Source organism: Pongo pygmaeus, chromosome 1 (assembly GCF_028885625.2).
Source record: "Pongo pygmaeus isolate AG05252 chromosome 1, NHGRI_mPonPyg2-v2.0_pri, whole genome shotgun sequence".
In the NCBI taxonomy this organism is placed as follows: Eukaryota; Metazoa; Chordata; class Mammalia; order Primates; family Hominidae; genus Pongo; species Pongo pygmaeus.
The window spans coordinates 178,667,437-178,689,631 of record NC_072373.2 but is presented as its reverse complement, the minus strand read 5'-3'; the positions used below and the strand labels follow the sequence as shown (position 1 = coordinate 178,689,631).

Sequence of the window (22,195 nt, the reverse complement as noted above, 5' to 3'; positions counted from 1 at the left end):
TGACTAAATGGGGCAAACTGATGTGCTCTTTTTCACAACTATTGAACCATAAATATAGGAGTGGGCAAAAAATCCGTAAGTGACTCTGGATTCTTTTTTTTTTTTTGAGACAAGGTCTCACTCTGTTTACCCAGGCTGGAATGCAATGGCACAAACACAACTCACTGCAGCCTCGACCTCCTCAGATCAAGTGATCCTGCTCCAGCCTCTTGTGTAGCTGAGACCACAGGCACATGCCACCATCCCAGCTAATTTATTTATTTATTTAAGAGATGGGGCTCTCACTTTGTTGCACAGGCTGGTCTTGAACTCTTGGCCTCAAGCAGTCCTCCCATCTGGTCTTCCCAAAGTGCTGGAATTACAGGCATGAGCCATTGTGCCTAGCCTGGATTCATTTTTATTGCTGTCTTCAATTTCTTCCAGAACTGTGGCCCTGGCTTTCAGATTGCCATCAGTGTCTTAATAAACTTTAGTCTTCACCAGACATCTGTAGATTAGTATAAATTGCCTGACAGCCCTTAAATGCTCAATAAGTTAAATTGATCTTAATACTCCATTTGTCGGTTGGTTTGATACTTTTTTGTTCTTGGTTTACTACTAGACGAGGTACCAGATGATCATCTCAGAGATTAGATGGCAGGCTTCTTTCTCTGGGTCTTCATTAATTTCCATTTCTTTAGTTAGACTGTTTAGGAATAGAAAAATGTTCTTCTGAATCTTTTCATTTTCTGCATTCTTCTCATCGTAGTCCTCTATTTTTATCTCCACCTCTGAGCCCCTGACTTAGGTGGAAAAGAAGAGAGGAGTTTGGATGGTGTGTGTATTTTCCATGTGATTGCCAAAAAATATTGAATGATAGGAATGTGATATCCTGCAATATTTTAATGTTTATGTGGTCTTAATATTCTTTCCATTTTGCATTGCTAGTGGCTCACTGCTGCATTTTTAGGTATCTGGATCTGCAGTGTAAAATAAGAGCCCTGGCATCCCGTTGGTAATCGTATCTGTTGTTGGACTTGCAACTCCACAACTCATATAATCAAAAGGGCCCTCTTCCTAGTATTAGTGATAATCTTTAATTATAGAATGAGGACATAGCTTTTTGTTTCATTTATTTAAAAGGCTGTGTCCTCATTTTATATCATGATTTGCCATTTTCTGTGTGGAGTTTAAATGTTGGTTTTCTTTATAAATAGTGTAGCAACTTTTACAAACTTAACCAAACTCTTTTTTGATTTTAGAAAAGTCTGCTTTGACTCCATCTCCCTAGTTTCTTCTCTATCACCAACATTTTTCTCTAAAACCCTTTTAACTTCCTAGGCAGTGGCCATTCACCACCGAGTAGCAGTCTCACTTCTCCAAGCCATGTGAACTTGTCTCCAAATACAGTCCCAGAGTTCTCTTACTCCAGCAGTGAAGATGAATTTTATGATGCTGATGAATTCCATCAAAGTGGCTCATCCCCAAAGCGCTTAATAGAGTAAGTAGATGAACAGAATATGTATTTAAATGATTCTCCTGATTTTTAAAAATCTAATTTGATTTTGAGACTAGTGTTAATGACAGACTTGCGTCATCAGTTATTATTTGGGAAAATTAAAAGGGCAACCTTTTTAATAGAAGAAGTTTTTTATTGATATATAATAGTTGTATGGACAACTTGTTTTTAGTCGGCTTATTGAGCAAAGCCAGTTCTGTGAGAGTTTTGATTTTAGTCCTAAGTTACTCCAAATGGAATAAATAGCATCACCTATAGTGATATGCCAGTGTTATTAGTTGAACCCTGGCCATTTCTACAGTACCAACAGTAGGAGAGGGTCCAATGAGAGTGAATAAGCTATGAAGCATTATACAAATAAGAGGTTTCTATTACTTTTTTCTTTTTTTAATTAGAGTGGAAATATTCAACACCTATCAGCCAGGCACTGTGCTAGGTTGATATCAAGATTACAAAGATCCAGGCCCTGCCCACAGGGAACTTTTGGGGGAATAGGCAGACATTTATAATCTAATGGAATACATGGTATGGTATCTTAGTCCCTTTAAGCTGCCATAACAAAATACAGTAATCTAGGTAGCTTATAAACAACAGAAATTTATTTCCTACAGTGTTATGGAGCAAAAGGGGCTTGCTGCCCAATGCGCTAGAAGCCATTACTAAGTCCCAGGTTTTTGAGGAAAGAAAAGCTTTTTATTGCAAGTCTACTTACAGGGAAACGGAAGTCCACGTCAAATCTGTCTCTCTGCACTGGCTTTAAGGCACTAATTTTATTTAAAAACGTTTAGGGAGGCCAGGTGTGGTGGCTCACGCCTGTAATCCCAGCACTTTGGGAGGCTGAGGCTGGCAGATCACGAGGTCAGGAGTTCGAGATCAGCCTGACCAACATGGTGAAACCCTGTCTCTACTAAAAATAAAAAAAAAAAAAAAAAAAAAAAAAATTAGCCAGGGTTGGTGGTGCATGCCTATAAATTCCAGCTACTCAGGAGTCTGAGGCAGGAGAATCGCCTGAACCTGGGAGGCGGAGGTTGCAGTGAGCTGAGATCACACCACTGCACTCTAGCCTGGGCGACAGAGCAAGACTCTGTCTACAAACAAACAACAAAAACAGTTTAGGGAGCTAGGTGTGGTGGCTTATGCCCCTAATCTCAGCAATCGGGGAGGCTGAGGTGGGAGGATCAGTTGAGCCCAGGAGCTTGGGCAACATGGTAAAACCCTGTCTCTAAAAAAATACAAAAATTAGCTGAGTGTGGTGGCACACGCCTGTTGTCCTAGCTACTCGGGAGGCTGAGATGGGAGAATCTCTTGAACCCAGGAGGTGTAGGTTGCAGTGAGCTGAGATTGGGCTGCTGCACTCCAGCCTGGGTGACAAGAGTGAGACTCTGTCTTAAAAAAAAAAGAAAGAAGTAGAATTACTGATTTACTTTCATTTTACTTGTGTTTGTTGTAGATGTATTAATAGTTAGCTGAGTTTTTGTTGGGAATTACTTCTAATTCTGCTTTCTCAGGGGTTAGTACTGTTACTATAGCTAGGGTTTTTGCTTTTTAAGACAGTACAAATTTGGAAATAATTAAATGTGAATTTGCAAGCCAGTTACCTTCAGCCAGTCCTTAGACCTTGAATGCTGGTTTCTTTAAATAAGAAATGTTGCGTTAAGACTCTAGCTTTCTTAAGTATGCACATGAATTGAGAAATACAGTATTTGTATTATGACTGTATCATAACTGCTCAAAATGTTAGCACGTATATGAAAAATGACTGTATTGCTTCATCAAATTTTTTGTCTTACGATCAATTCGGCTGTTGAATGTGGGAAAAAGTGAAATATATGTGGTCTAGGTGAATATATATAGTTAAGACGTGGAAGGGAGGTTTAAATCTACAACTAAAGAAGGCCAATGTAGCAGAAAGGGCTTAGTTTAGCATATTGGTTTCTTTTCTTCATTTTGAATGTTAAAACATAAACTATTGAGAAACCATTGTTAGCAGTTTGCCAATAGAAATTTAATTTTGGAAAAAAAGTTTTTATAATAATGGGGTTAAAAGAAAATAAGCATTTGGAAGAAAATTCCAAAATGAAAGGTTATTATTAATTTTTGAAGGGTTCAATCATTATTTTATTTAAAAGAGAATTAAAGACCATCTTTTTTTTTTTTTTTTTTGAGACAGAGTCTCTGTCGCCCAGGCTGGAGTGCAGTGGCGCCATCTTGGCTCACTGCAAGCTCTGCCTCCCGGGTTCACGCCATTCTCCTGCCTCAGCCTCGCGAGTAGCTGGGACTACAGGCACCCGCCACCACACCCGGCTAATTTTTTGTATTTTTAGTAGAGACGGGGTTTCACCATGTTAGCCAGGATAGTCTCGATCTCCTGACCTCATGATCGGCCTGCCTCTGCCTCCCAAAGTGCTGGGATTACAGGCACGAGCCACCACGCCCAGCCTTTTTTTGAGACGGAGTTTCACTCTTGTTGCCCAGGCTGGAGTGCAGTGGCGCAGTCTCGGCTCACTGCAACCTCCACCTCCTGGGTTCAAGTGATTCTCCTGCCTCTGCCTCCTGAATAGCTGGGATTACAGGTGCCCATCACCATGGCCAGCTAATTTTTGTACTTTCAGTAGAGGCGGCATTTTGCCATGTTGGCCAGGCTGGTGTCGAACTCCTGACCTCAGGCTGTCCGCCCGCCTCGGCCTCCCGAAGTGCTGAGATCACAGGCATGAGCCACTGCACCTGGCCTAAAGACAATACATTAGCTGTTGTTCTAAACAAAGTGCAATTGAATGTCACTTGCTAGTAAATCACTCATCTATCCATCCTTTAAAAGCATATGACTGTATTCAGTAAAAGCTTGATATTATGTGGTTAGCTCTTGGTAACATCACTGATAGACACTCTCTGGCCCCAGTTTAAGGGATTCTCTCAAAATTTCTATGAAATCGAAACATTTAAAACACCTGTTGTACCTGTAATAGGCAGGTCTACAACGTCATGCACAGGCTCAAGGGCTTCTTCTACTCCTGTTGTTAAGGTTCCTTCTATGCTGTCCCAGTACCCTGTCCTATAATAAACACACAGTTCATGAATATCTCTTTGAAAGGGTCCAGAGTTAAGTTTTTATGTCCAACTAACCCACTCTGTGTTCCTTTTCTCCCTCAATTTCACTCTTCCTTGTTTGTATAATCTAGAAGCCCAAACCAGTAAGGACTGCAGATGTTTTATTTGGGCAGCACAGTGTTCTGTTGACTTGTTTTTTGTTTTGTTTTAACAAGGCTTTAGATCCTTTCAGGTTGGGTATGCTGGCTCCCCAGTTCCATATATATGTTATGTCTTGGTCCTATCCACATATTCTCTGCCTGGCATCTGTAGGTATTTGAGCTTGTGACACCTGCTGGTCATCAGCTGCTACTGCTGATTTTCTAACAGGTCAAATTTCTTTTTACTATTTTTTGTTTTTCTCTTTCTGAAGGAAGAGAACTTGAAAGCTTAAGTCCTTTCACTGTTCTTTTTCTAAAGACCTATACTAATGATAGCTTCTGTGTAACTACTATGTTACTGAGCACTGTAGTTTACACATTTATAAATTAGATAAAAGTACATGTTGGAAAGAACTTGTACTTTGGAGCCAGACGTGTTTGAAATGGCTCCACTACTCACCAGCTGTATGACTTCAGGCCAGTCACTGAACCTCTGAGCATCTATGTATTATGAGCGTCATTGTGTTTACCTTAGGGTTGTAATGTAGATATAGACATACCATGTATGGTGCATACAGGGTACTCAATAAATTGTTATTATAATTCTTAGCTTTAAATTGTTTTTGCATACTTGATGATTTTATGCCTAAATTCTAGACAACTTAGCCCATTGCAGATAAAACTTTCCTGTATACATAGATGTTGTTTTTAACTGTTTTCTTTATATCATTTGTTCTGAACAAGGTAAATTATGAAATGGCTGAAAATTTATCCCATTTTTTTTCAATTTACAGTCTTACTGAGTATTTCACTTGGCTCAGACATGGTTTCTAACCATGGGTAAGGAGAAAAAACACAGCATAAATAGGACCTTTGAAATCACATCTAAAATAAGATTCATATAGGATTTGGGGTTTTTAGGTCAATTGATTGAAAAGATTGACTCTATTTTGAGATACATCACAGAGGCACAAAGCATTTTAAAGGTAACTTTCATGCTTTTTTTTTTTTTTTTTTTTTTTTGAGACAGAGGGTCTCACTCTATCACTCAGGCTAGAGTGCAGTGGCATGAACACAGCTTACTATAGCCTGAACCTCATGGGCTCAAGTGATCCTCCCACCTCAGCCTCCCCAGTAGCTGGAACCACAGGCACACACCACCATGCCCAGCTAATTTTTTTTTTTTTTTTTTTTTTGAGGCAGAATCTCACTCTGTCGCCCAAACTGGAGCTGGAGTGCAGAGGTGCGATCTCGGCTCATTGCAACCTCCACCTCCCAGGTTCAAACGATTTTCATGTCTCAGTCTCCAAAGTAGCTGGGACTACAGGCGCATGCCAACACGCTCAGCTAATTTTTTGTATTTTTAGTAGAGATGGGGCTTCACCGTGTTAACCAGGCTGGTCTTGAATTCCTCACCTCAAGTGATCTGCCCACCTTGGCTTTTCAAAGTGCTGGGATTACAAGCCTGAGCCACCATGCCCAGACTAATTTTTTATTTTTCGTAGAGATGGGGTCTCACCATGTTACCTAGGCTAGACTCAAACTCCTGGGCTCAAGTGATCCTCCCGCCTTGGCCTCCCAAAGTGTTGGAATTACAGGCGTGAGCCACCATGCCTGGCCCCAGTTCTGTCATTTAATGATCATTTGATTTCTCTTACCTACATCTTTTAGACATATTTTCCATTGCCTCTCAAAACTGGTGAGGTGGACATTAGTTATAGTACCTTGTGATATATACTACTAAATAATCAAAGAAGTAATACTTAGTTACTCAAGGAATTTTGAAAAATAGGTAAGTAACCAGGGCAAACTAGAATACATAATATATTCTAATTTTAGAATATCCTAATATTCTAGTGTTCTAATACAGGCAGAGCCTAGAGGATTTTTACAGCAGTGAAACTATTCTGTATGATACAATGGTAGATACATGTTGTCATATATTTATCAAAACCGATAGAACAGGCAACTCCAAGAGTGAACCCTAATATAAACTGTAGACTTTGAGTGATAATGATGTGTCAGTGTAGGCTCATTGGTTGTAAGAAATATACCTCTCTGGTATGGGGTGTTGATCGTGAGGGAGGTTTGCAGGTGTAGAGACAGGGAATATATGCATGCTGTCTATATTTTCTGTTCAGTTTTGCCATGAACCTAAAACTGCTCTAAAAATAAAGTTTATTAATTTTAAAAAATCAAGGTAAGAAGGGCAAATTATGATTAGATTAGAATACATAATATGTTTTCGCATGTGTAGAGTTGTAATAAGACTGTTATATGTGTACTGTTTTATAAATATCTACAATGTGAGAAATTTGATTTCAATTTTTACATTTAATAAGTAAATTGTGTGCCTTTTTGATTTTTCCTTTATTTATATACAAATACCAACTGGGTGTGGTGGCTCACACCTGTAAACCCAGTGACTTGGGTGGCTGAGGTGGGAGGATCACTTGAGGCCAGGAGTTCGAGTCCATCCTGGGCAACATAGGGACACCTTGTCTCTTAAGAAAAATATGAATATACGTGCGCGTGTGCACACACACACACACATACACACACTTCAGTGGGTAAAATATGATCACAGGTATGATAATCTGTTAATAATAGAATAATCTTTCTTTAGACCTGTTAACTGGCTTATAAAAGCCAGTTAGCATAAATTTACTTGCATAAATAAGATGTTTTTTTATTTTATAATTTCAAGTACAGTTAGGAAGAGTGTTAATACCAGTGTGGGCTTTTATCAAAGGATCTCAAACATAAAGACAAGACATGTTTCTGAGACTTGCCGTTTTTGAGTTTCTGGAATTGTTGCCAAGAATTGTGACATATTTAGGTTTATATCCAGTAACAAAATCAGAAAAGGAACTCTAGTTTTAAACTTAAATGCAGAGGCAAAGATCTCACTAATTTTTGATGACTTCTAGGTCTTGACTATCAACATGGCTTTGTTGAGCACATCCTATGCATAAAGGATAAGACAAGAGACCTTGTCATCAAGAGAATTCTAAAGCGTATATATGCATGCATGTAACCAGCTAACTGTACAAGTCTAGCTTACTATGATTCTAAATTGCTTTCTTTAGCTTAAATAAGGTAATTAATGTTTTTATAGTTCTTCTGGATCTGCCTCAGTCCTGACACACAGCAGCTCGGGAAATAGTCTAAAACGACCAGATACCACAGAATCACTTAATTCTTCCATGTCCAATGGAACAAGTGATGCTGGTGAGTGACCTTTGATAATTTAACTTTTTTTTCTTAAAAAATATTTGTGGCCAGGCGCTGTGGCTCACGCCATAATCCCAGCACTTTGGGAGACCGAGGTGGGCAGATCACTTGAGGTCCGGAGTTCAAGACCAGCCTGACCAACATGGTGAAACCCCATCTCTACTAAAAAAATACAAAAAATTAGCTGGGCGTGGTGGTGCGTGCCTGTAATCCCAGCTACCAAGGAGGCTGAGTCAGGAGAATCGCTTGAACCTGGGAGACGGAGGTTTGCAGTGAGCCAAGATCGTGCCATTGCACTCCAGCCTGGGCGACCGAATGAGACTCCATCTCAAACAAACAAAAAAAAATTGTAATTCTAGTATCAGCACAGATTGGCCCAGTTTAGCACCATTCTAATAAGATCTGCTTTATTTTAGACCTTTTCGATTCACATGATGACAGAGATGATGATGCGGAGGCAGGGTCTGTGGAGGAGCACAAGAGCGTTATCATGCATCTCTTGTCACAGGTTAGACTTGGAATGGATCTTACTAAGGTAAGACCAAATTTGCTGTAAGTCTGTATGGGTATGTGTGGATTCTCAGTGATTGCGTGGTGAGTGTGCCTGCAAATGTAGTAAAATGACATAATTTCTTTTTATACCTGTGTCTTTTTGTTATTTAATATAGATGTAATTAAGTAAACAAAATTTTATAAATGATGAAATAAGTCAAGCTAGGATAATTTCATAGAGAACAGTGTGTATGAGTTGTATGGATTAAGATTTGGTAGAGTTCTAATCTTAGGGTCAGACGATCTGTGTTTTCGTCCTACCTCTAATATTAGCAAACCACGCACGGGCTTCAGTGAGTTTCTTCTTCTGTTTCTTCCTCTGTGGACTTCAGGGTTCTCTATGCAAATTGGACACATAGTAACCTGTTTCAGAGAGTTGTTGTAAGGATTGGAAGAGGTAGTAAATGTAAAATTGTGACATATTTGTGACCTGTGTCTCCCAGGTTCAAGTGATTCTCCTGCCTCAGCCTCCTTGGTAGCTGGGATTACAGGCACGCAAAATGACACATATTGAGTCATGCAAAATTACCATAGTCTGGATTTGAATTTGAATTTAAACTTGGAGCTCTCAACAGAATGCGCACTTGAATTAGGAGACTGGTATATGGGTGCCTTTGTATATTCCTGCCACTGTGCTAGAAACCTCCTCCTTTCACTTAATTCTCACCACAGTACCATAGAGTAGGTGTTATTAACTTCATTTCATCAGGAAACTAAAACTCAGAAGTTAAGTAATATGGCTGAGTCGTGTTAAGTCATATTAAGTGGCAGACTGAGATTCTAATCTGCTCCATGATTTAAAAACCTGTAATCTTTCCACTACTGCCTTTGTCTTGAAGGCTTGAACTGTAGTAACTTTCATATTGATTATTATTCTGCCGAGCTTTGGGGAGTTGATTAAATTTAGGATTCTCACTTTTGTTAGGGCAAAATCAACTCCAGTGTTACAGTCTTTGTCAGTAGTGAACTCCTTTTTGTTTTGGATTTAGAGGGCCATTAAGAAAAAGACCAATTCATAATACCTTCAAATAAGTGTCTGTAATAAAACCTTTTACCTCTAATCTAAGTGAGAACAGAAACACAAGGACAACATTTATTTGTGGAGCCCAACACACTTACCAGGAATGTTCTAGGTAGGAGAACATTTGCAGGAGTTCGTCCCCAGAATTGCTTCAGTAATCATTAGATTGCACAGCTGCTGGCTTTGTTGTTGTTGTTCTTGTTGTTAGGAAGGACATTCTTTTCCAGAAGTGGCTCATTAGGCTTCCCGTTGAATCTCACTGGCCAGAATCAGGCATATGCTTGTGCCTAAACCTGCCACTGGCAAGGGGGAGGTTAAATGATTGGTTTAAATGAATCCACATTCACCCCTTGAGACGTGGGAGAGAAGGCCATGGCAGCCCACAGCTGAACCTGAACTGAATCACAGTTCTTGGGGGTGAAGCGTGGATGTGGAGAGGCAACCAGATGTGTTTGCTACAATCAAGTTTGTAATTCTTGCCTCACATAATTTTCTCTGCCGAATAAACCATATTTGAGTCCATAGCTGCTAAAAGCTTGTTATATTATAAATGATATTATCATAATAATTATTTTTTACTGAATATGTTTAAAATAAGTCATTTTTGAAATTTTTATTGGCACAAATGGCTGTGATTGCCAACAGATTCTGAAATCTTGGTTCCTTTTATGCATTCCAAAGTATTATTACAATAATGCCTTAAATTTGTGTCTTTTATAAGAATGTTTTCTCACTTCAGATACTTTCCAAAAAGAGTTTGTTTTCCAAATACTTTGTAGTTTTTAAAAATACTACACAGTCACATCCCATTTAACCTCACTCAGTCTTTAAAATAAAACAACCCTAACATATAAGCAGGGCATGTAATTATCTTCCTTTTCAGGTACTTAGAGAAATTGAGTTAATTTTTCAGGGCCTCTTCACAGCTAAGAGGCTAAACAAGCGCTTGAACCCAGGTTGAAGACAACTAAACCCAGCTCTCTTCATCACTGTTACAGCAGTTTGACTTAATAGCATGTGTCAGTATAGCACTACAAACATTGAAGAAAATCTGTTAAATAAGAGTTCTCAGAAAAATCCTAAGTAGAAGAAAAAAATATACTTTTTTTCCAATTACATGTGAAATTAAACTTTTTAAAAATGTTTTTTGGCTGTTCAGTTCCTTTGTCCATTTATCTGCTGGAGTAGTGATCTCCATCTTGAGTTGTAAGAGCTGTTTATACATTAAAGGTATTTACCCGTGTTTTCTTCTTCAGCATTTTTACTCGGTGGTTTATAATTCTGCGTTATCTAAAGTGGTAAGAAGTTGTACCAAGTCAGTATATAAGCTTACCTGCTAATCTAACCCTATTTGGATTATAAATTTACGTGTTCTGTGGAAGAAAAATGTTTACCTAAAATTTAAATGCTGAGAGTCTGATAATAGAGATTCTAAGTGTTACAGTCTTATGTCCCTTTCCAAGCTTGTGTTCATCAGCCCACTTTATATTTTCATTATATGTCCAGCCACACTGGTTCACTTATTAATCCCTGTCACACCCCTCTTCCTATCCTTTCCTTGTCTTTTTTTCTTTCTCCCATCTCCATTTCTTATTCTTTTATCACAGCCTTACTCTTCTTTAAGGCTTTTCTCTAGTGCCACCTCAATAAATTGTTTCCCAGCTCTGCCCTCATTCTGGTCCCCCAAACAGAACATGATCTTTCCTTGAACCGAACTTCCAAGGTGCTTAGAGCATTTCTTGTATGATGTTTGTCATTTTCCACCTACAGTTTAAGTGCTCTTGTTATTCTCTCATACTTACCTTTGTCTCCACCATAGCTTGCTTGCGTTTATTTATTTATTTATTTATTTAGAGACGGAGTCTTGCTCTGTCGCCCAGGCTGGAGTATAGTAGTGCAATCTTGGCTCACGGCAACCTCTGCCTCCTGGGTTCAAGCGATTCTCCTGCCTCAGCCTCCTGAGTAGCTGGGACTACGAGTGTGCGCCACCACACTCAGGTAATTTTTGTATTTTTAGTAGAGACGGGGTTTCACTATGTTGGCCAGGCTGGTCTCGAACTCCTGACCTCAGGTGATCCACCCACCTCAGCCTCCCAAAGTGCTGGGATTATAGGCGCAAGCGACTATGCCCAGCCTCCACCATAGCTTTTAACACAGGACCTTGAATATAGTGGATATGTAGTTATTACTAAACGTTAAGAAATTTTTGCTTACTCTGGGGTGTTCTACTTCATAATGAATAATTGATAATCTGATACTCATTTCAAAAACTCTTCTTCCGTTCCCATTCTCTAATGAAATTCTTCTCTTTTTTTTATTGGTGAATCCTCATCTTTCTCATGTCTTGCCGTATTCCAGTTTGTTGGTTCCCAGTCTGTATTCTCTTCTTTTTGTTTATTCCTTTAATTGCTCATTTAAAAGTTTCTTACTGTGTAAATAGTAGTGAAAGCGCGAGTGTGAATAAAACTTAATTCTTGGATTGTAGGTGCTCATCATGTATTTCCTATACACTTGTCTAATGATGGTAGAGCAGCAGCAGTAGAGAGGAAAGTGCACACATGCCCCAAACTCAGATCCAGTTTGAATTCCACATTAGTAGTGGGACAATGAGAAAATTTCTCACCCTTTCTGAGCTTCATATTTCTTCACTGTAATAATTTCTTCATCATAGGGCTATTGTAAGATAATATGTATGTAATATACAAATAATAAAATAATGTATATGTAATGTCCAGCAGATAGGAGGCATCAAAGGATCCCTCTGAGTGAGTTTGTTGAGTAGTTTGTTGTTGTTACTATACTTAGGGAGAAAAAGGAAGTTGCACAGAGGAAGTGACATTTGAACATTCAAAACTCCTTCTCTGTTTTTGATCTGCTAGGCAGGTTAATGGTCATTTCTGAATCTGACAGGTTGAGAATTAGTTTTTGGAGCATGCCTGGGCAATATGTGGTGGATGTTACCATGATTTGAATGAGGTGGTGTTTTGTTTTGTTTCCTTTTTTTTTTTTTAATCTGTTTATCTGAAGAGAAATTTGATCTTCAAGGGTCGAATGTGTATGTTTTTCAGGTAGTTCTTCCAACGTTTATTCTTGAAAGAAGATCTCTTTTAGAAATGTATGCAGACTTTTTTGCACATCCGGACCTGTTTGTGAGGTATTTGACTGAACATGGTAGTTTCCAACGTTTGCAGATGTTACTCAGCAGCTTTCTGCCTTTTTTTTGCAGGATAGATGGATTCCTTGTCACCTTTCAAACATTTCTGGGTATTCTGTGGTATTGAATAATGTGTTTACACTGGATGCCTATCTGTTTGCTTAAGTTATATGGTGGTGATGTTGTTAGGCAACCAAGTTTAACACTTTAAAAAATTCTCAAGAGCCCATTATTAGGTAGCCAATATTCACAAGGCCAATGGTATAAGTTTATTTAATCCAGGCACTGGCAATCACTGTCAAATTATTTCTACTATATTCTAATGAAGCTTAATTTTCTGAGTTCAGCAAACCTTTCTAAAGCACCTGTTGTTTGCTAGGCACTTTCTTACAAGTTGGAGAAAGGAAAAGTCAGTGTCTGCCCTTGAGCTTACAATATATTATCCAAATTATAGATGATTTATAAATTTTAAATATAAAGCTCGCAATATTATATATGTGTATATGTATGAGATAGAAGTAATGTAAAGGTGAAATTGATTTACAAGGAGGTGAGTTCACATTGCCTTTCGCTGGTAGCAGGAAATTTTTTTGTAATGGGGAATGTTGTTAGTTCGTCTTCTCTGCATTCCTTAGTCTCGGACTGTGGTTTACTGAAGCTAGATACATATCACTGAAGTTTCTTGCTGGGTGGATACATTGGCTGACATTGATAAATATATATATATTTTTTTCTTGATGAAGATTTAAAAGAATAACCAATTCCCCAAAGGCAGAAATTTAAATAAATATGGCAGTGTTTAAATTAACAGATAATTTAAGAAGTAAAATTTAAGCATTTATTAGTAACATGTGTAAGCAAAAATGGAACATACCAGTTGTTCATTGGGTATAGATTTGAGATTTAAGGGTAGTTTTTATGTGTGAGAATTTAAACTTTGAGGCCCCCAGAACTATTTACAGGCCAGGTACAGTGGCTCATGCCTGTAATCCCAGCACTTTGGGAGGCTAAAGTAGAAGCATAGCTTGAAGCCAGGAGTTTGAGACCAGCCAGGGCAACATAGCACAACCCTGTCCCTACCAAAAAAAATTTTTTAATAATAATAATAAGCCAGGCATGGTGGTGTGCACCTGTAGTTCCAGCTACTTGGGAGGCTAAGGCAGGAGAGTCATGCAGTCCCAGCAATTTGAGGCTGGGACTGTGAGCTATAATCACACCACTGCAGCTTGGGTGACAGAGCAAGACCCTGTCTTAAAAAAAATAAAAGTACAGTTCAAAAGCCAGTAGATAAGATTAAGTGGAATCATACAAATGCTCCATTAATTCTAAGAAAGGAGAAAAGGAGAAATAATGGCATGAACAAGGAACAAAGGGGACATGTAGAAAACCTATCAAGATGGTAGAGTTAATCCCAACTATATCAACAGTTACCACTCCATTTAATGTCAGACTGGATTTAAAAAGCAGGATTTATTATCTATATGATATTTTCAAGAGAGAAACTTTAAAGACACTGGTTAAAAGTAAAAGGATGGAAAATGATATACTATGCAAAACACTAAGCATAGCAAAACTGGTGTATCTGTATAAGTATCAAAGGAGACTTTTAAGACAAGAAATATTATTAGAGACAAATAGGAATATTTTGTAATGATAAAAGCATCTATTTATCAAGAATAAATAATACTCCTAAATATGTATGTACCTAATAACACAGCTTCAAAATACATGCAGCAACAAAAATTGACTAAAAAGAGAAACAGCCAAGTCCACAAATTCATCCATCAGGGTCTCATGAAGCAAGTAGCCTCTGCCTTCACCACCTCCCCGCCCCCCAAAAAAATCAGGAAGGCTATAGAAGATTTAAACAGCATTATCAAATCAACTTGACCCATTTGGCCTTTCTAAACACTACCCAACAATTGTATAATACAGAGTCTTTTCCAGGCGCATGTGAAATGTTTATCAAGATAGAACATATACAGGGAAGTCTTAATAAATTTAAAATAATTGGAATCATACAGGGTGTATATTCTACACCCATGAATTAAATTAGTAATTGATAATATACAGAAAATCTCTAATTATTTGGCAATTAAGCAATGCACTTACATGGACTTAATCTATGATACTAGAAACCAGAAGCAGTGTTTGCTTCAGGGTAAGTAAGATGTGGCAATTGTTTGGAAAGGGAGATATGGAAACTTTCTGGATTAATGGAAATATTCTGTTTTTTGATTAAGTGATGATTAATTAGATATATACGTTTGTCAAATCCTCAAGCAAAACACTAAGACCAAGGCACATAGGCCAATGGAACAGAATAGAGAACCCAGAAATAAAGCCAAATACAGCCAACTGATCTTTGACAAAGCAAACAAAAACATAAAGTTGGAAAAGGACACCCTTCTCAACAAATGGTGCTGGGATATAACTGGCAAGCCACATGTAGAAGAATGAAATTGGATCCACATCACTCACCTTATACAAAAATCAACTCAACATATGTCGGAGACTTAAATCTAAGACCTAAAACCATAAAAATTCTGGAAGATAACATTGGAAAAACTTCTGGACGTTGGCCTAGGCAAAGATTTTATGACCAATAATCCAAAAGTGAATGCAACAAAGATAAATAGATGGAACTTAGTCAAATTAAAAAGTTTCTGCACAGCAAAAGAAATAACAGAGTAAACAGACAACCGAGAGAGTAAGAGAAAATATTCGCAAACTATGCATCCAGCAAAGGACTAATATCCAGAATCTACAAGGAACTCAAACAGATCAGCAAGAAAAAACAAAACAAAACAAAAACAAATAATCCCATCAAAAGTGGGCTAAGGACATGAATAGACAATTATCAAAAGAAGATAATAATAATAAAATAAATGGTTGGCCGGGTGCAGTGGCTTACACCTGTAATCCCAGCACTTTGGGAGGCCAAGGCAGGTGGATCACGAGGTCAGGAGATTGAGACCATCCTGGCTAACACAGTGAAACCCCATCTCTACTAAAAATACAAAAAAATTAGCCACGCATGGTGGCGGGCGCCTGTAGTCCCAGCTACTAGGGAGGCTGAGGCAGGAGAATGGCGTGAACCCGGGAGGTGGAGCTTGCAGTGAGCTGAGATCACTCCACTGCACTCCAGCCTGGGCAACAGAGCGAGACTCCATCTCAAAAAGAAAAAAAAAAAAACAAATGGCCAACAAACATGAAAAAATGCTCAACATCACTAATTATCAGGGAAATGCAAATTAAAGCCACAATGCAATACCACCTTCTGCAAGAATGGCCATATTCAAAAAATAAAAAAAAATACATGTTGATGTGGATGTGGTGAAAAGGGAACACTTTTACACTGCTGGTGGGAATGTAAACTAGTACAACCACTATGGAAAACAGAATAGAGATGCCTTAAAGAACTGAAAGTAGATCCACCATTTGATTCAGCGGTCCCACTCCTGGGTATTTACTCAGAGGAAAAGAAGTCATTATGTGAAAAAGACACATGCACACATGTTTATAGCAGCACAATTTGCAATTGCAAAAATGGAACTAGCCCAAATGCCCATCAATCAACAAGCAAATAAAATGTGGCATATATATACTGTGGAATGCTACTCAGCCATAAAAAGGAACGAAATAATGGCATTCACAGCAACCTAGATGGAGTTGGAAACCATTATTCTAAGTGAAGAAACTCAGGAATGAAAAACCAAGCTGGTGGCGAGCACCTGTAATCCCAGCTACTCAGGAGGCTGAGGCAGAGAATTGCTTGAATCTGGGAGGTGAGGTTACAGTGAGCCGAGATCATGCCACTGCACTCCAGCCTGGGTGACAGAGCGAGACTCCGTCTCAAAAAAAAAAGAATGATACAGTGGACTTTGGGGCTTCAAGGGGAAGGGTGGGAGGGTTGTGAAGGATAAAAGACTACACATTGGATATAGTGTACACTGCTCAGGTGATGGGTGCACCAAAATCTCAGAAATCACCACTAAAGAAGTTATCCATGTAACCAAACACACCACCTGTTCCCCAAAAACCTGTTGAAATTTTAAAAAAAAGAAAAAAAAACCACTAAGACCAATGCATTTAATTATATATATTATACCTCAATTTTAAAACGAAACTGTAGCTAACTCCTGGTCCTAGGTCCTCAGTCCTCTCAGCCTGACTTAGGTGGACCATGCTGGGGGTTGTTGCATCATCTTGTCTTCTACCAGAAAGCAGGACGTTAAATTTTGTCTTTCTCCCTTGCAGCATTAGTGACCAGAAGGATCCCAAGGATCGAATGGTTCAGGTTGTGAAATGGTACCTCTCAGCCTTTCATGCGGGAAGGAAAGGATCAGTTGCCAAAAAGCCATACAATCCCATTTTGGGCGAGATTTTTCAGTGTCATTGGACGTTACCAAATGATACTGAAGAGAACACAGTGAGTTCTGCGTTGACGTTTTTAAATTATCTTAATTGTATACTGATTCAAGATTTTATTTAGGGGCAGATAATGATGATGAAAGCAATGATCAAAAGATGGTCACCACCCATAGAAGAAATTGTTAGAGCAGCATAGTTTGAATGTAGTGAGGAGGAGGAAAAAGAGGAGGATGAGATGAGGGTGGGATATAGAAATCAGACCTTGCAAGGTCTTGTAGACCATAATATAATTTTATGGCTTTTCAGGATCTCATTTTTGTTTTGAGAAGATCATTAGAATGATTTTGTGAAAAATAAGTTGAGAAGGGGCAAATATAGAAGCATGGAGACCATTGTGGAGGCTTTGACATTATTCCAAGAGAGACATGGTGATTCAAGCTTTATTTTGGAGGTAGAACTGATTGATGGATTGGGGGAGGTAAGGGAAAGGAGACGTCAGAGATGAATCCTTGCATGTGGACTTAAGCAGTGGCAGTGTCATTTACTGATAAGGAAAAGATTGGATTTGGGGAGGGAAAAATCAAAAGCTAATATAAAATATAAAGTTTTAGAGGTCTGTGAAGCTGTCAAGTAGGGAGATGGAATTTAAGAGTGTGGAGTTTAGGGAGAAGTCTGAGATGGAGATGGGGCTTTCAAAGATTATAGTGTATTTAGATGACATTTTAAAGCTCTAGGATTGGATAAAATTATTTAGGAAGACAGCATAGCTACAGAAGAGTAGGTAACCCAGAACTGGCTCTGAGGCTCCAACAAATTTAGTGGTTGAAGAAAGTGACCAGCAAGGAAGACTCAAATGCATGTAAAAAGGCTTTAAGAAGTGAAAAAAACAAAACCATAGCCCACAGCACCTGACACATAATAATCTGTCAGTAAACATGATTCTCCATATATTTCCCTCTCCAAGTGACACATTACATATAGTCCATACTGAAGACAGACAAGTATGTGTCTGTTCTTATTCATTTGGCAGACATTGATAAGTGCCTACTCTTGTCAGCCCTGAGTGAGGCACACAATCCTTGCCTTTAAGAATGTCTTAGTCTAGTCAGGGAGACTGACACAAAGCAATTAAAATATTGTAATTAAGTTCTACAGTAGAAATATATATATATAGTGCTTGGTGTGTGTAGAGCGAGCAGAGACCCCAATTATCAGATTCTCTGAAATGTCATTTGTGTTTTCTCATCAAAAGAAAATTATGTTATATTTGCTTGCAGGAATTAGTTTCAGAAGGACCAGTTCCCTGGGTTTCCAAAAACAGTGTAACATTTGTGGCTGAGCAGGTTTCCCATCATCCACCCAGTAAGTTACAGAGCTCCTCTGCAACCTTTGCTCTCAAAACTATTCTGTCTAAAGAGGGTCATTAAAAGCTCCATAGCTGAGGTTACTGTCAGTTGTGTGACTAGCTGTGTGTTTCTTATTCCCTGAAGTGGAAACTCAAGTTGATTGGTTCCTCATATCTTTTCCTTTTGTAAGCTCCAGACTCTTAGCTTCACAAATTAAGTGTGTATAAAAAGAAGGGATTTAGGAAACCAACTTTTAATGCTTCCAGAGTCATCTTATATATAGTAATTTGTGCTGTAGAGACCTCAGCAACTGTGAGACAGTTTATATAAGTGATACGTAGTTTCTACACAGTATATTCCTGGCATACTGCAGATACCAAAACCGAGGATGCTGAAGTCTCTTACATAAAATGGTGTCTTTTATATTCATATAACCTATGCACACCTTCCTGTATACTTGAGTCATCTCTAGATTACTTATAATACCTAATACAATGTAAATGCTATGTAAATAGTTGTTTCACTATTTATTTTATTCGTATTATTTTTATTTTATATATATTTTTTCTTTTGAGACAGGGTCCTGCTCTGTCCCCCGGGGTAGAGTGCAGTGGCACCATCATAGCTCACTGCAGCCTCCTGGGCTCAAATGATCCTCCCTCCTCAGCCTCCCAGTTAGCTGGAACTATGGACATGTGCCACCACACCCAACTAATTTTCTTATTTTTTTTTTTTAGAGTCAGTGTATCACTATGTTGCCCAGGCTGGTCTCAAATTCGTGGCCTCAAGTGATCCTCCCATCTTGGCCTCCCAAAGTACTGGGATTGCAGGCGTTAGCCACTGAGCCCAGCCTCTGTATATTTTAGATCCACAGTTGGCTGAACCTGTGGGTACAAAACCCATGGATATGGAGGGTCAACTGTACATACCCTCAACATCTTGTTTGTTTAGTGCAGTATTAAAACTGGAAACACTGGCTGGGCCTAGGTTGGGGCTGGAGCGTGGGCATACTTGCAGACCAGAACAGATAGCCCTTTTGGTTTTAAGCTTCCTGGGTTGGCCACAGCATCATTTCAGGGATGATCCTGCCCACGTGGCTCTGAATGAATGCTTGCATTGGGGAAAAGGGTATAAAAGGCAGGTAGGTACCTCCTGGCCTAATTGGAGGCTGTTTGAAGGATAAAGGATTTCTCCATGAAGCCAATTAATTCCCCAGGTTATGTGATTTTGGAGAGGTGGCTGTAGGTATGTATAATCTACTAATTGAAAATTTCTATTCAGTTTCAGCCTTTTATGCTGAGTGTTTTAACAAGAAGATACAATTCAATGCTCATATCTGGACCAAATCAAAATTCCTTGGGATGTCAATTGGGGTGCACAACATAGGACAGGGTAAGTGTGTTGGCATTGGGTGGACTACAATGTTATAGGAGAATTTTATGTCATTCTAATGTGTGATGGACACTTGTCTAGTAAAAGAAAATGGCTAGACTAGATGTCATTGTTAGCAACTAAGCATTGGTATTGGGGGTGGGAGCAAGTGTGGGGAACTATATAGATTATCCCTAAATTGCTTGGAGTATCCTGGAGTAACCATCAACTCGACAAGAAAGCCTTGTGGCCACTTGGCACTACTCATCAGAGATTCTGTCCCTTCTCTCCACAGGGTGTGTCTCATGTCTAGACTATGATGAACATTACATTCTCACATTCCCCAATGGCTATGGAAGGCAAGTGTGTCCATTTCCTCTGATCTGCAGTAGACTCTGCTGTTCTTGAGACATGCCCCTTCCCCCTCTTCCTCTTAACTGTCAACCTTACCTAAAAACTTTTGATTTTGCAGGTCTATCCTCACAGTGCCCTGGGTGGAATTAGGAGGAGAATGCAATATTAATTGTTCCAAAACAGGCTATAGTGCAAATATCATCTTCCACACTAAACCCTTCTATGGGGGCAAGAAGCACAGAATTACTGCTGAGATTTTGTAGGTATTTTTTCTGCCTTAGAGCTCTTATGCTTTTCTGAAATAACTGCCTTTTGTCTTGAACTATAGCTTCTGGATTAGGAGTGTGAAAGAATGGTTCTGTCTTTGTAAGCGTGTTTCACATTTTATGTGTCATGTCTTTTGCTAAAGTCCCATGTCAGAAGAAGACCTAAAACATATATTCAGAGCAGTCAGAGGTCATTGATAGGTTTCCTTCCTAAGAACCTGACTTGCAATGTTGAACTAAAAGAGGCCTTCCTAGGTTGCCTAGCTAAACCAGATTATGGATCCCTAATTTATTCTTGCCAGATAGAATGATGAGCTGGTCCTTACAGCAGACTTTGTGACCCCTGCAGCACTGCCTCCAGGTCCTCACAGCTGTCCCTTTTTCTGTGCCTTTGCTGGGGAAAAACAGTAACCATCACATTTTGCAGGCATCTGGCTTGCTTCCATTTGATACTCTTGGGTCAGATGCAGATGACTGTGCCAGTCAGTGGAAAGTCTACAGTGATGGCACCATGACTTTCTCTGCCTCTGGAACCCTTAATTGGGGGGAAGGGGACAGTGGGAAAGAAAGTTTCAGGTGTTGATAGCAGCTCTCCTCCCTCTGCCCTGGTCATTTCTCCCTTTTCTGGCCTCTTTCAATCTTGTTTATGCCTTGCCCTTCCTAACCAGACCTTTGCTGTGTTGCTTATCTTCTCACATTCCATACTTGTGTGTCCAAGTAGAGGTCTGTTATGGCTTTTGCAGAATGGATCCTTGCTCAGGGAAAGTATTCACACCATCTGGCACAGAGATCCCTTTCAACCTGAGGATGAAAGCCTGCATTATATTCTTAAGCAAAGCCTTCCCTGACCCCCAGTGCCCATGTAAGCTCACCACAGCACTTACCACCTAGAATCTCAATGGTGGTATGTCTCTCTCCACTAGGCTGTGAACAGCTTGAGGATAGGGAATTTGCCAACTCTATTATGGTCCTTGCACCCAGAATAGGACATTCTTGCCCAAACCCACTGTTCTTGGGATCTCAAGTTCATAAACGTCTTGTTGAAGGCCCTCATTCTTATAGTTAGCCCTGGGGAGTCCAGTTCTGTTAAGATGCTTTCATCAAAAACTTCACAGTTGCTCTTCTGTGCTCTACTCTGTAGTTGGGCCACACTGAGCAGATTCTTTGGTAGAATAATTTAAACTTGAGACTAACACAAGTATTTCCTTTTCTGTTCAGTTCTCCAAATGACAAGAAGTCTTTTTGCTCAATTGAAGGGGAATGGAATGGTGTGATGTATGCAAAATATGCAACAGGGGTAAGATCCTCTATTTTGCCACTTGTTTTAGGCGACATTAGATTGTACTCTATCCCTTTTTCTGGCTTCTTTCAATAGTACTTCCTTCATAATGCACTTCCTTCTACAGTATATTAGAGCTGGAACTTTAGGACAGCTCCAATGTATGTCATCTCTTCAAGGCAAGTTTTTTCTTTCCTTCCCCGACCTTCTCCCAGCAGTATAGGTAATTATAATCATTTTTACTTTTCTGTCTGCTCTCAAAACACTTGAGAATAATATATGTAAAACAATGCCTGGCACATAGTAAGAACCCAGTAAATGTTAGGTATGTGGGGTATGTTTATAAAATGAACCACTAATCTGTGTGTTTCCATACACACACAGTTTAAGATTTTGTATAAAATTTACTGACTGCCTGGCACCAGAAATACCAAAATGAGTTAAGATAGACCTTTCCTTCAAGGAACTTGCACTCTGTACTACTGCCTACTCAGTGTTCTTAAACAGAGGAAAGATGTTATGAAATTAACAGGAGGAGCCAGTGAACTGCATTTTGGA

General features: G+C 39.1%; 1 protein-coding gene across 16 annotated transcripts in view; it reads left to right on the top strand.

Annotated features, from left to right (window-relative positions):
• The window catches only part of OSBPL9 (oxysterol binding protein like 9), a 172,244-nt gene that overhangs the window by 148,087 nt on the left and 1,962 nt on the right, over nt 1-22,195 (top strand). For all 16 annotated transcript variants that reach the window (XM_054488137.1, XM_054488116.1, XM_063656126.1 and 13 more), the window contains 10 exons: nt 1,321-1,480; nt 7,805-7,917; nt 8,337-8,455; nt 12,562-12,647; nt 16,908-17,079; nt 18,299-18,383; nt 19,649-19,759; nt 20,034-20,097; nt 20,211-20,351; nt 21,577-21,655. In XM_054488137.1, coding sequence (XP_054344112.1) covers nt 1,321-1,480; nt 7,805-7,917; nt 8,337-8,455; nt 12,562-12,647; nt 16,908-17,079; nt 18,299-18,383; nt 19,649-19,759; nt 20,034-20,097; nt 20,211-20,351; nt 21,577-21,655 — 1,130 coding nt within the window. The remainder of the gene's footprint in view (nt 1-1,320; nt 1,481-7,804; nt 7,918-8,336; nt 8,456-12,561; nt 12,648-16,907; nt 17,080-18,298; nt 18,384-19,648; nt 19,760-20,033; nt 20,098-20,210; nt 20,352-21,576; nt 21,656-22,195) is intronic.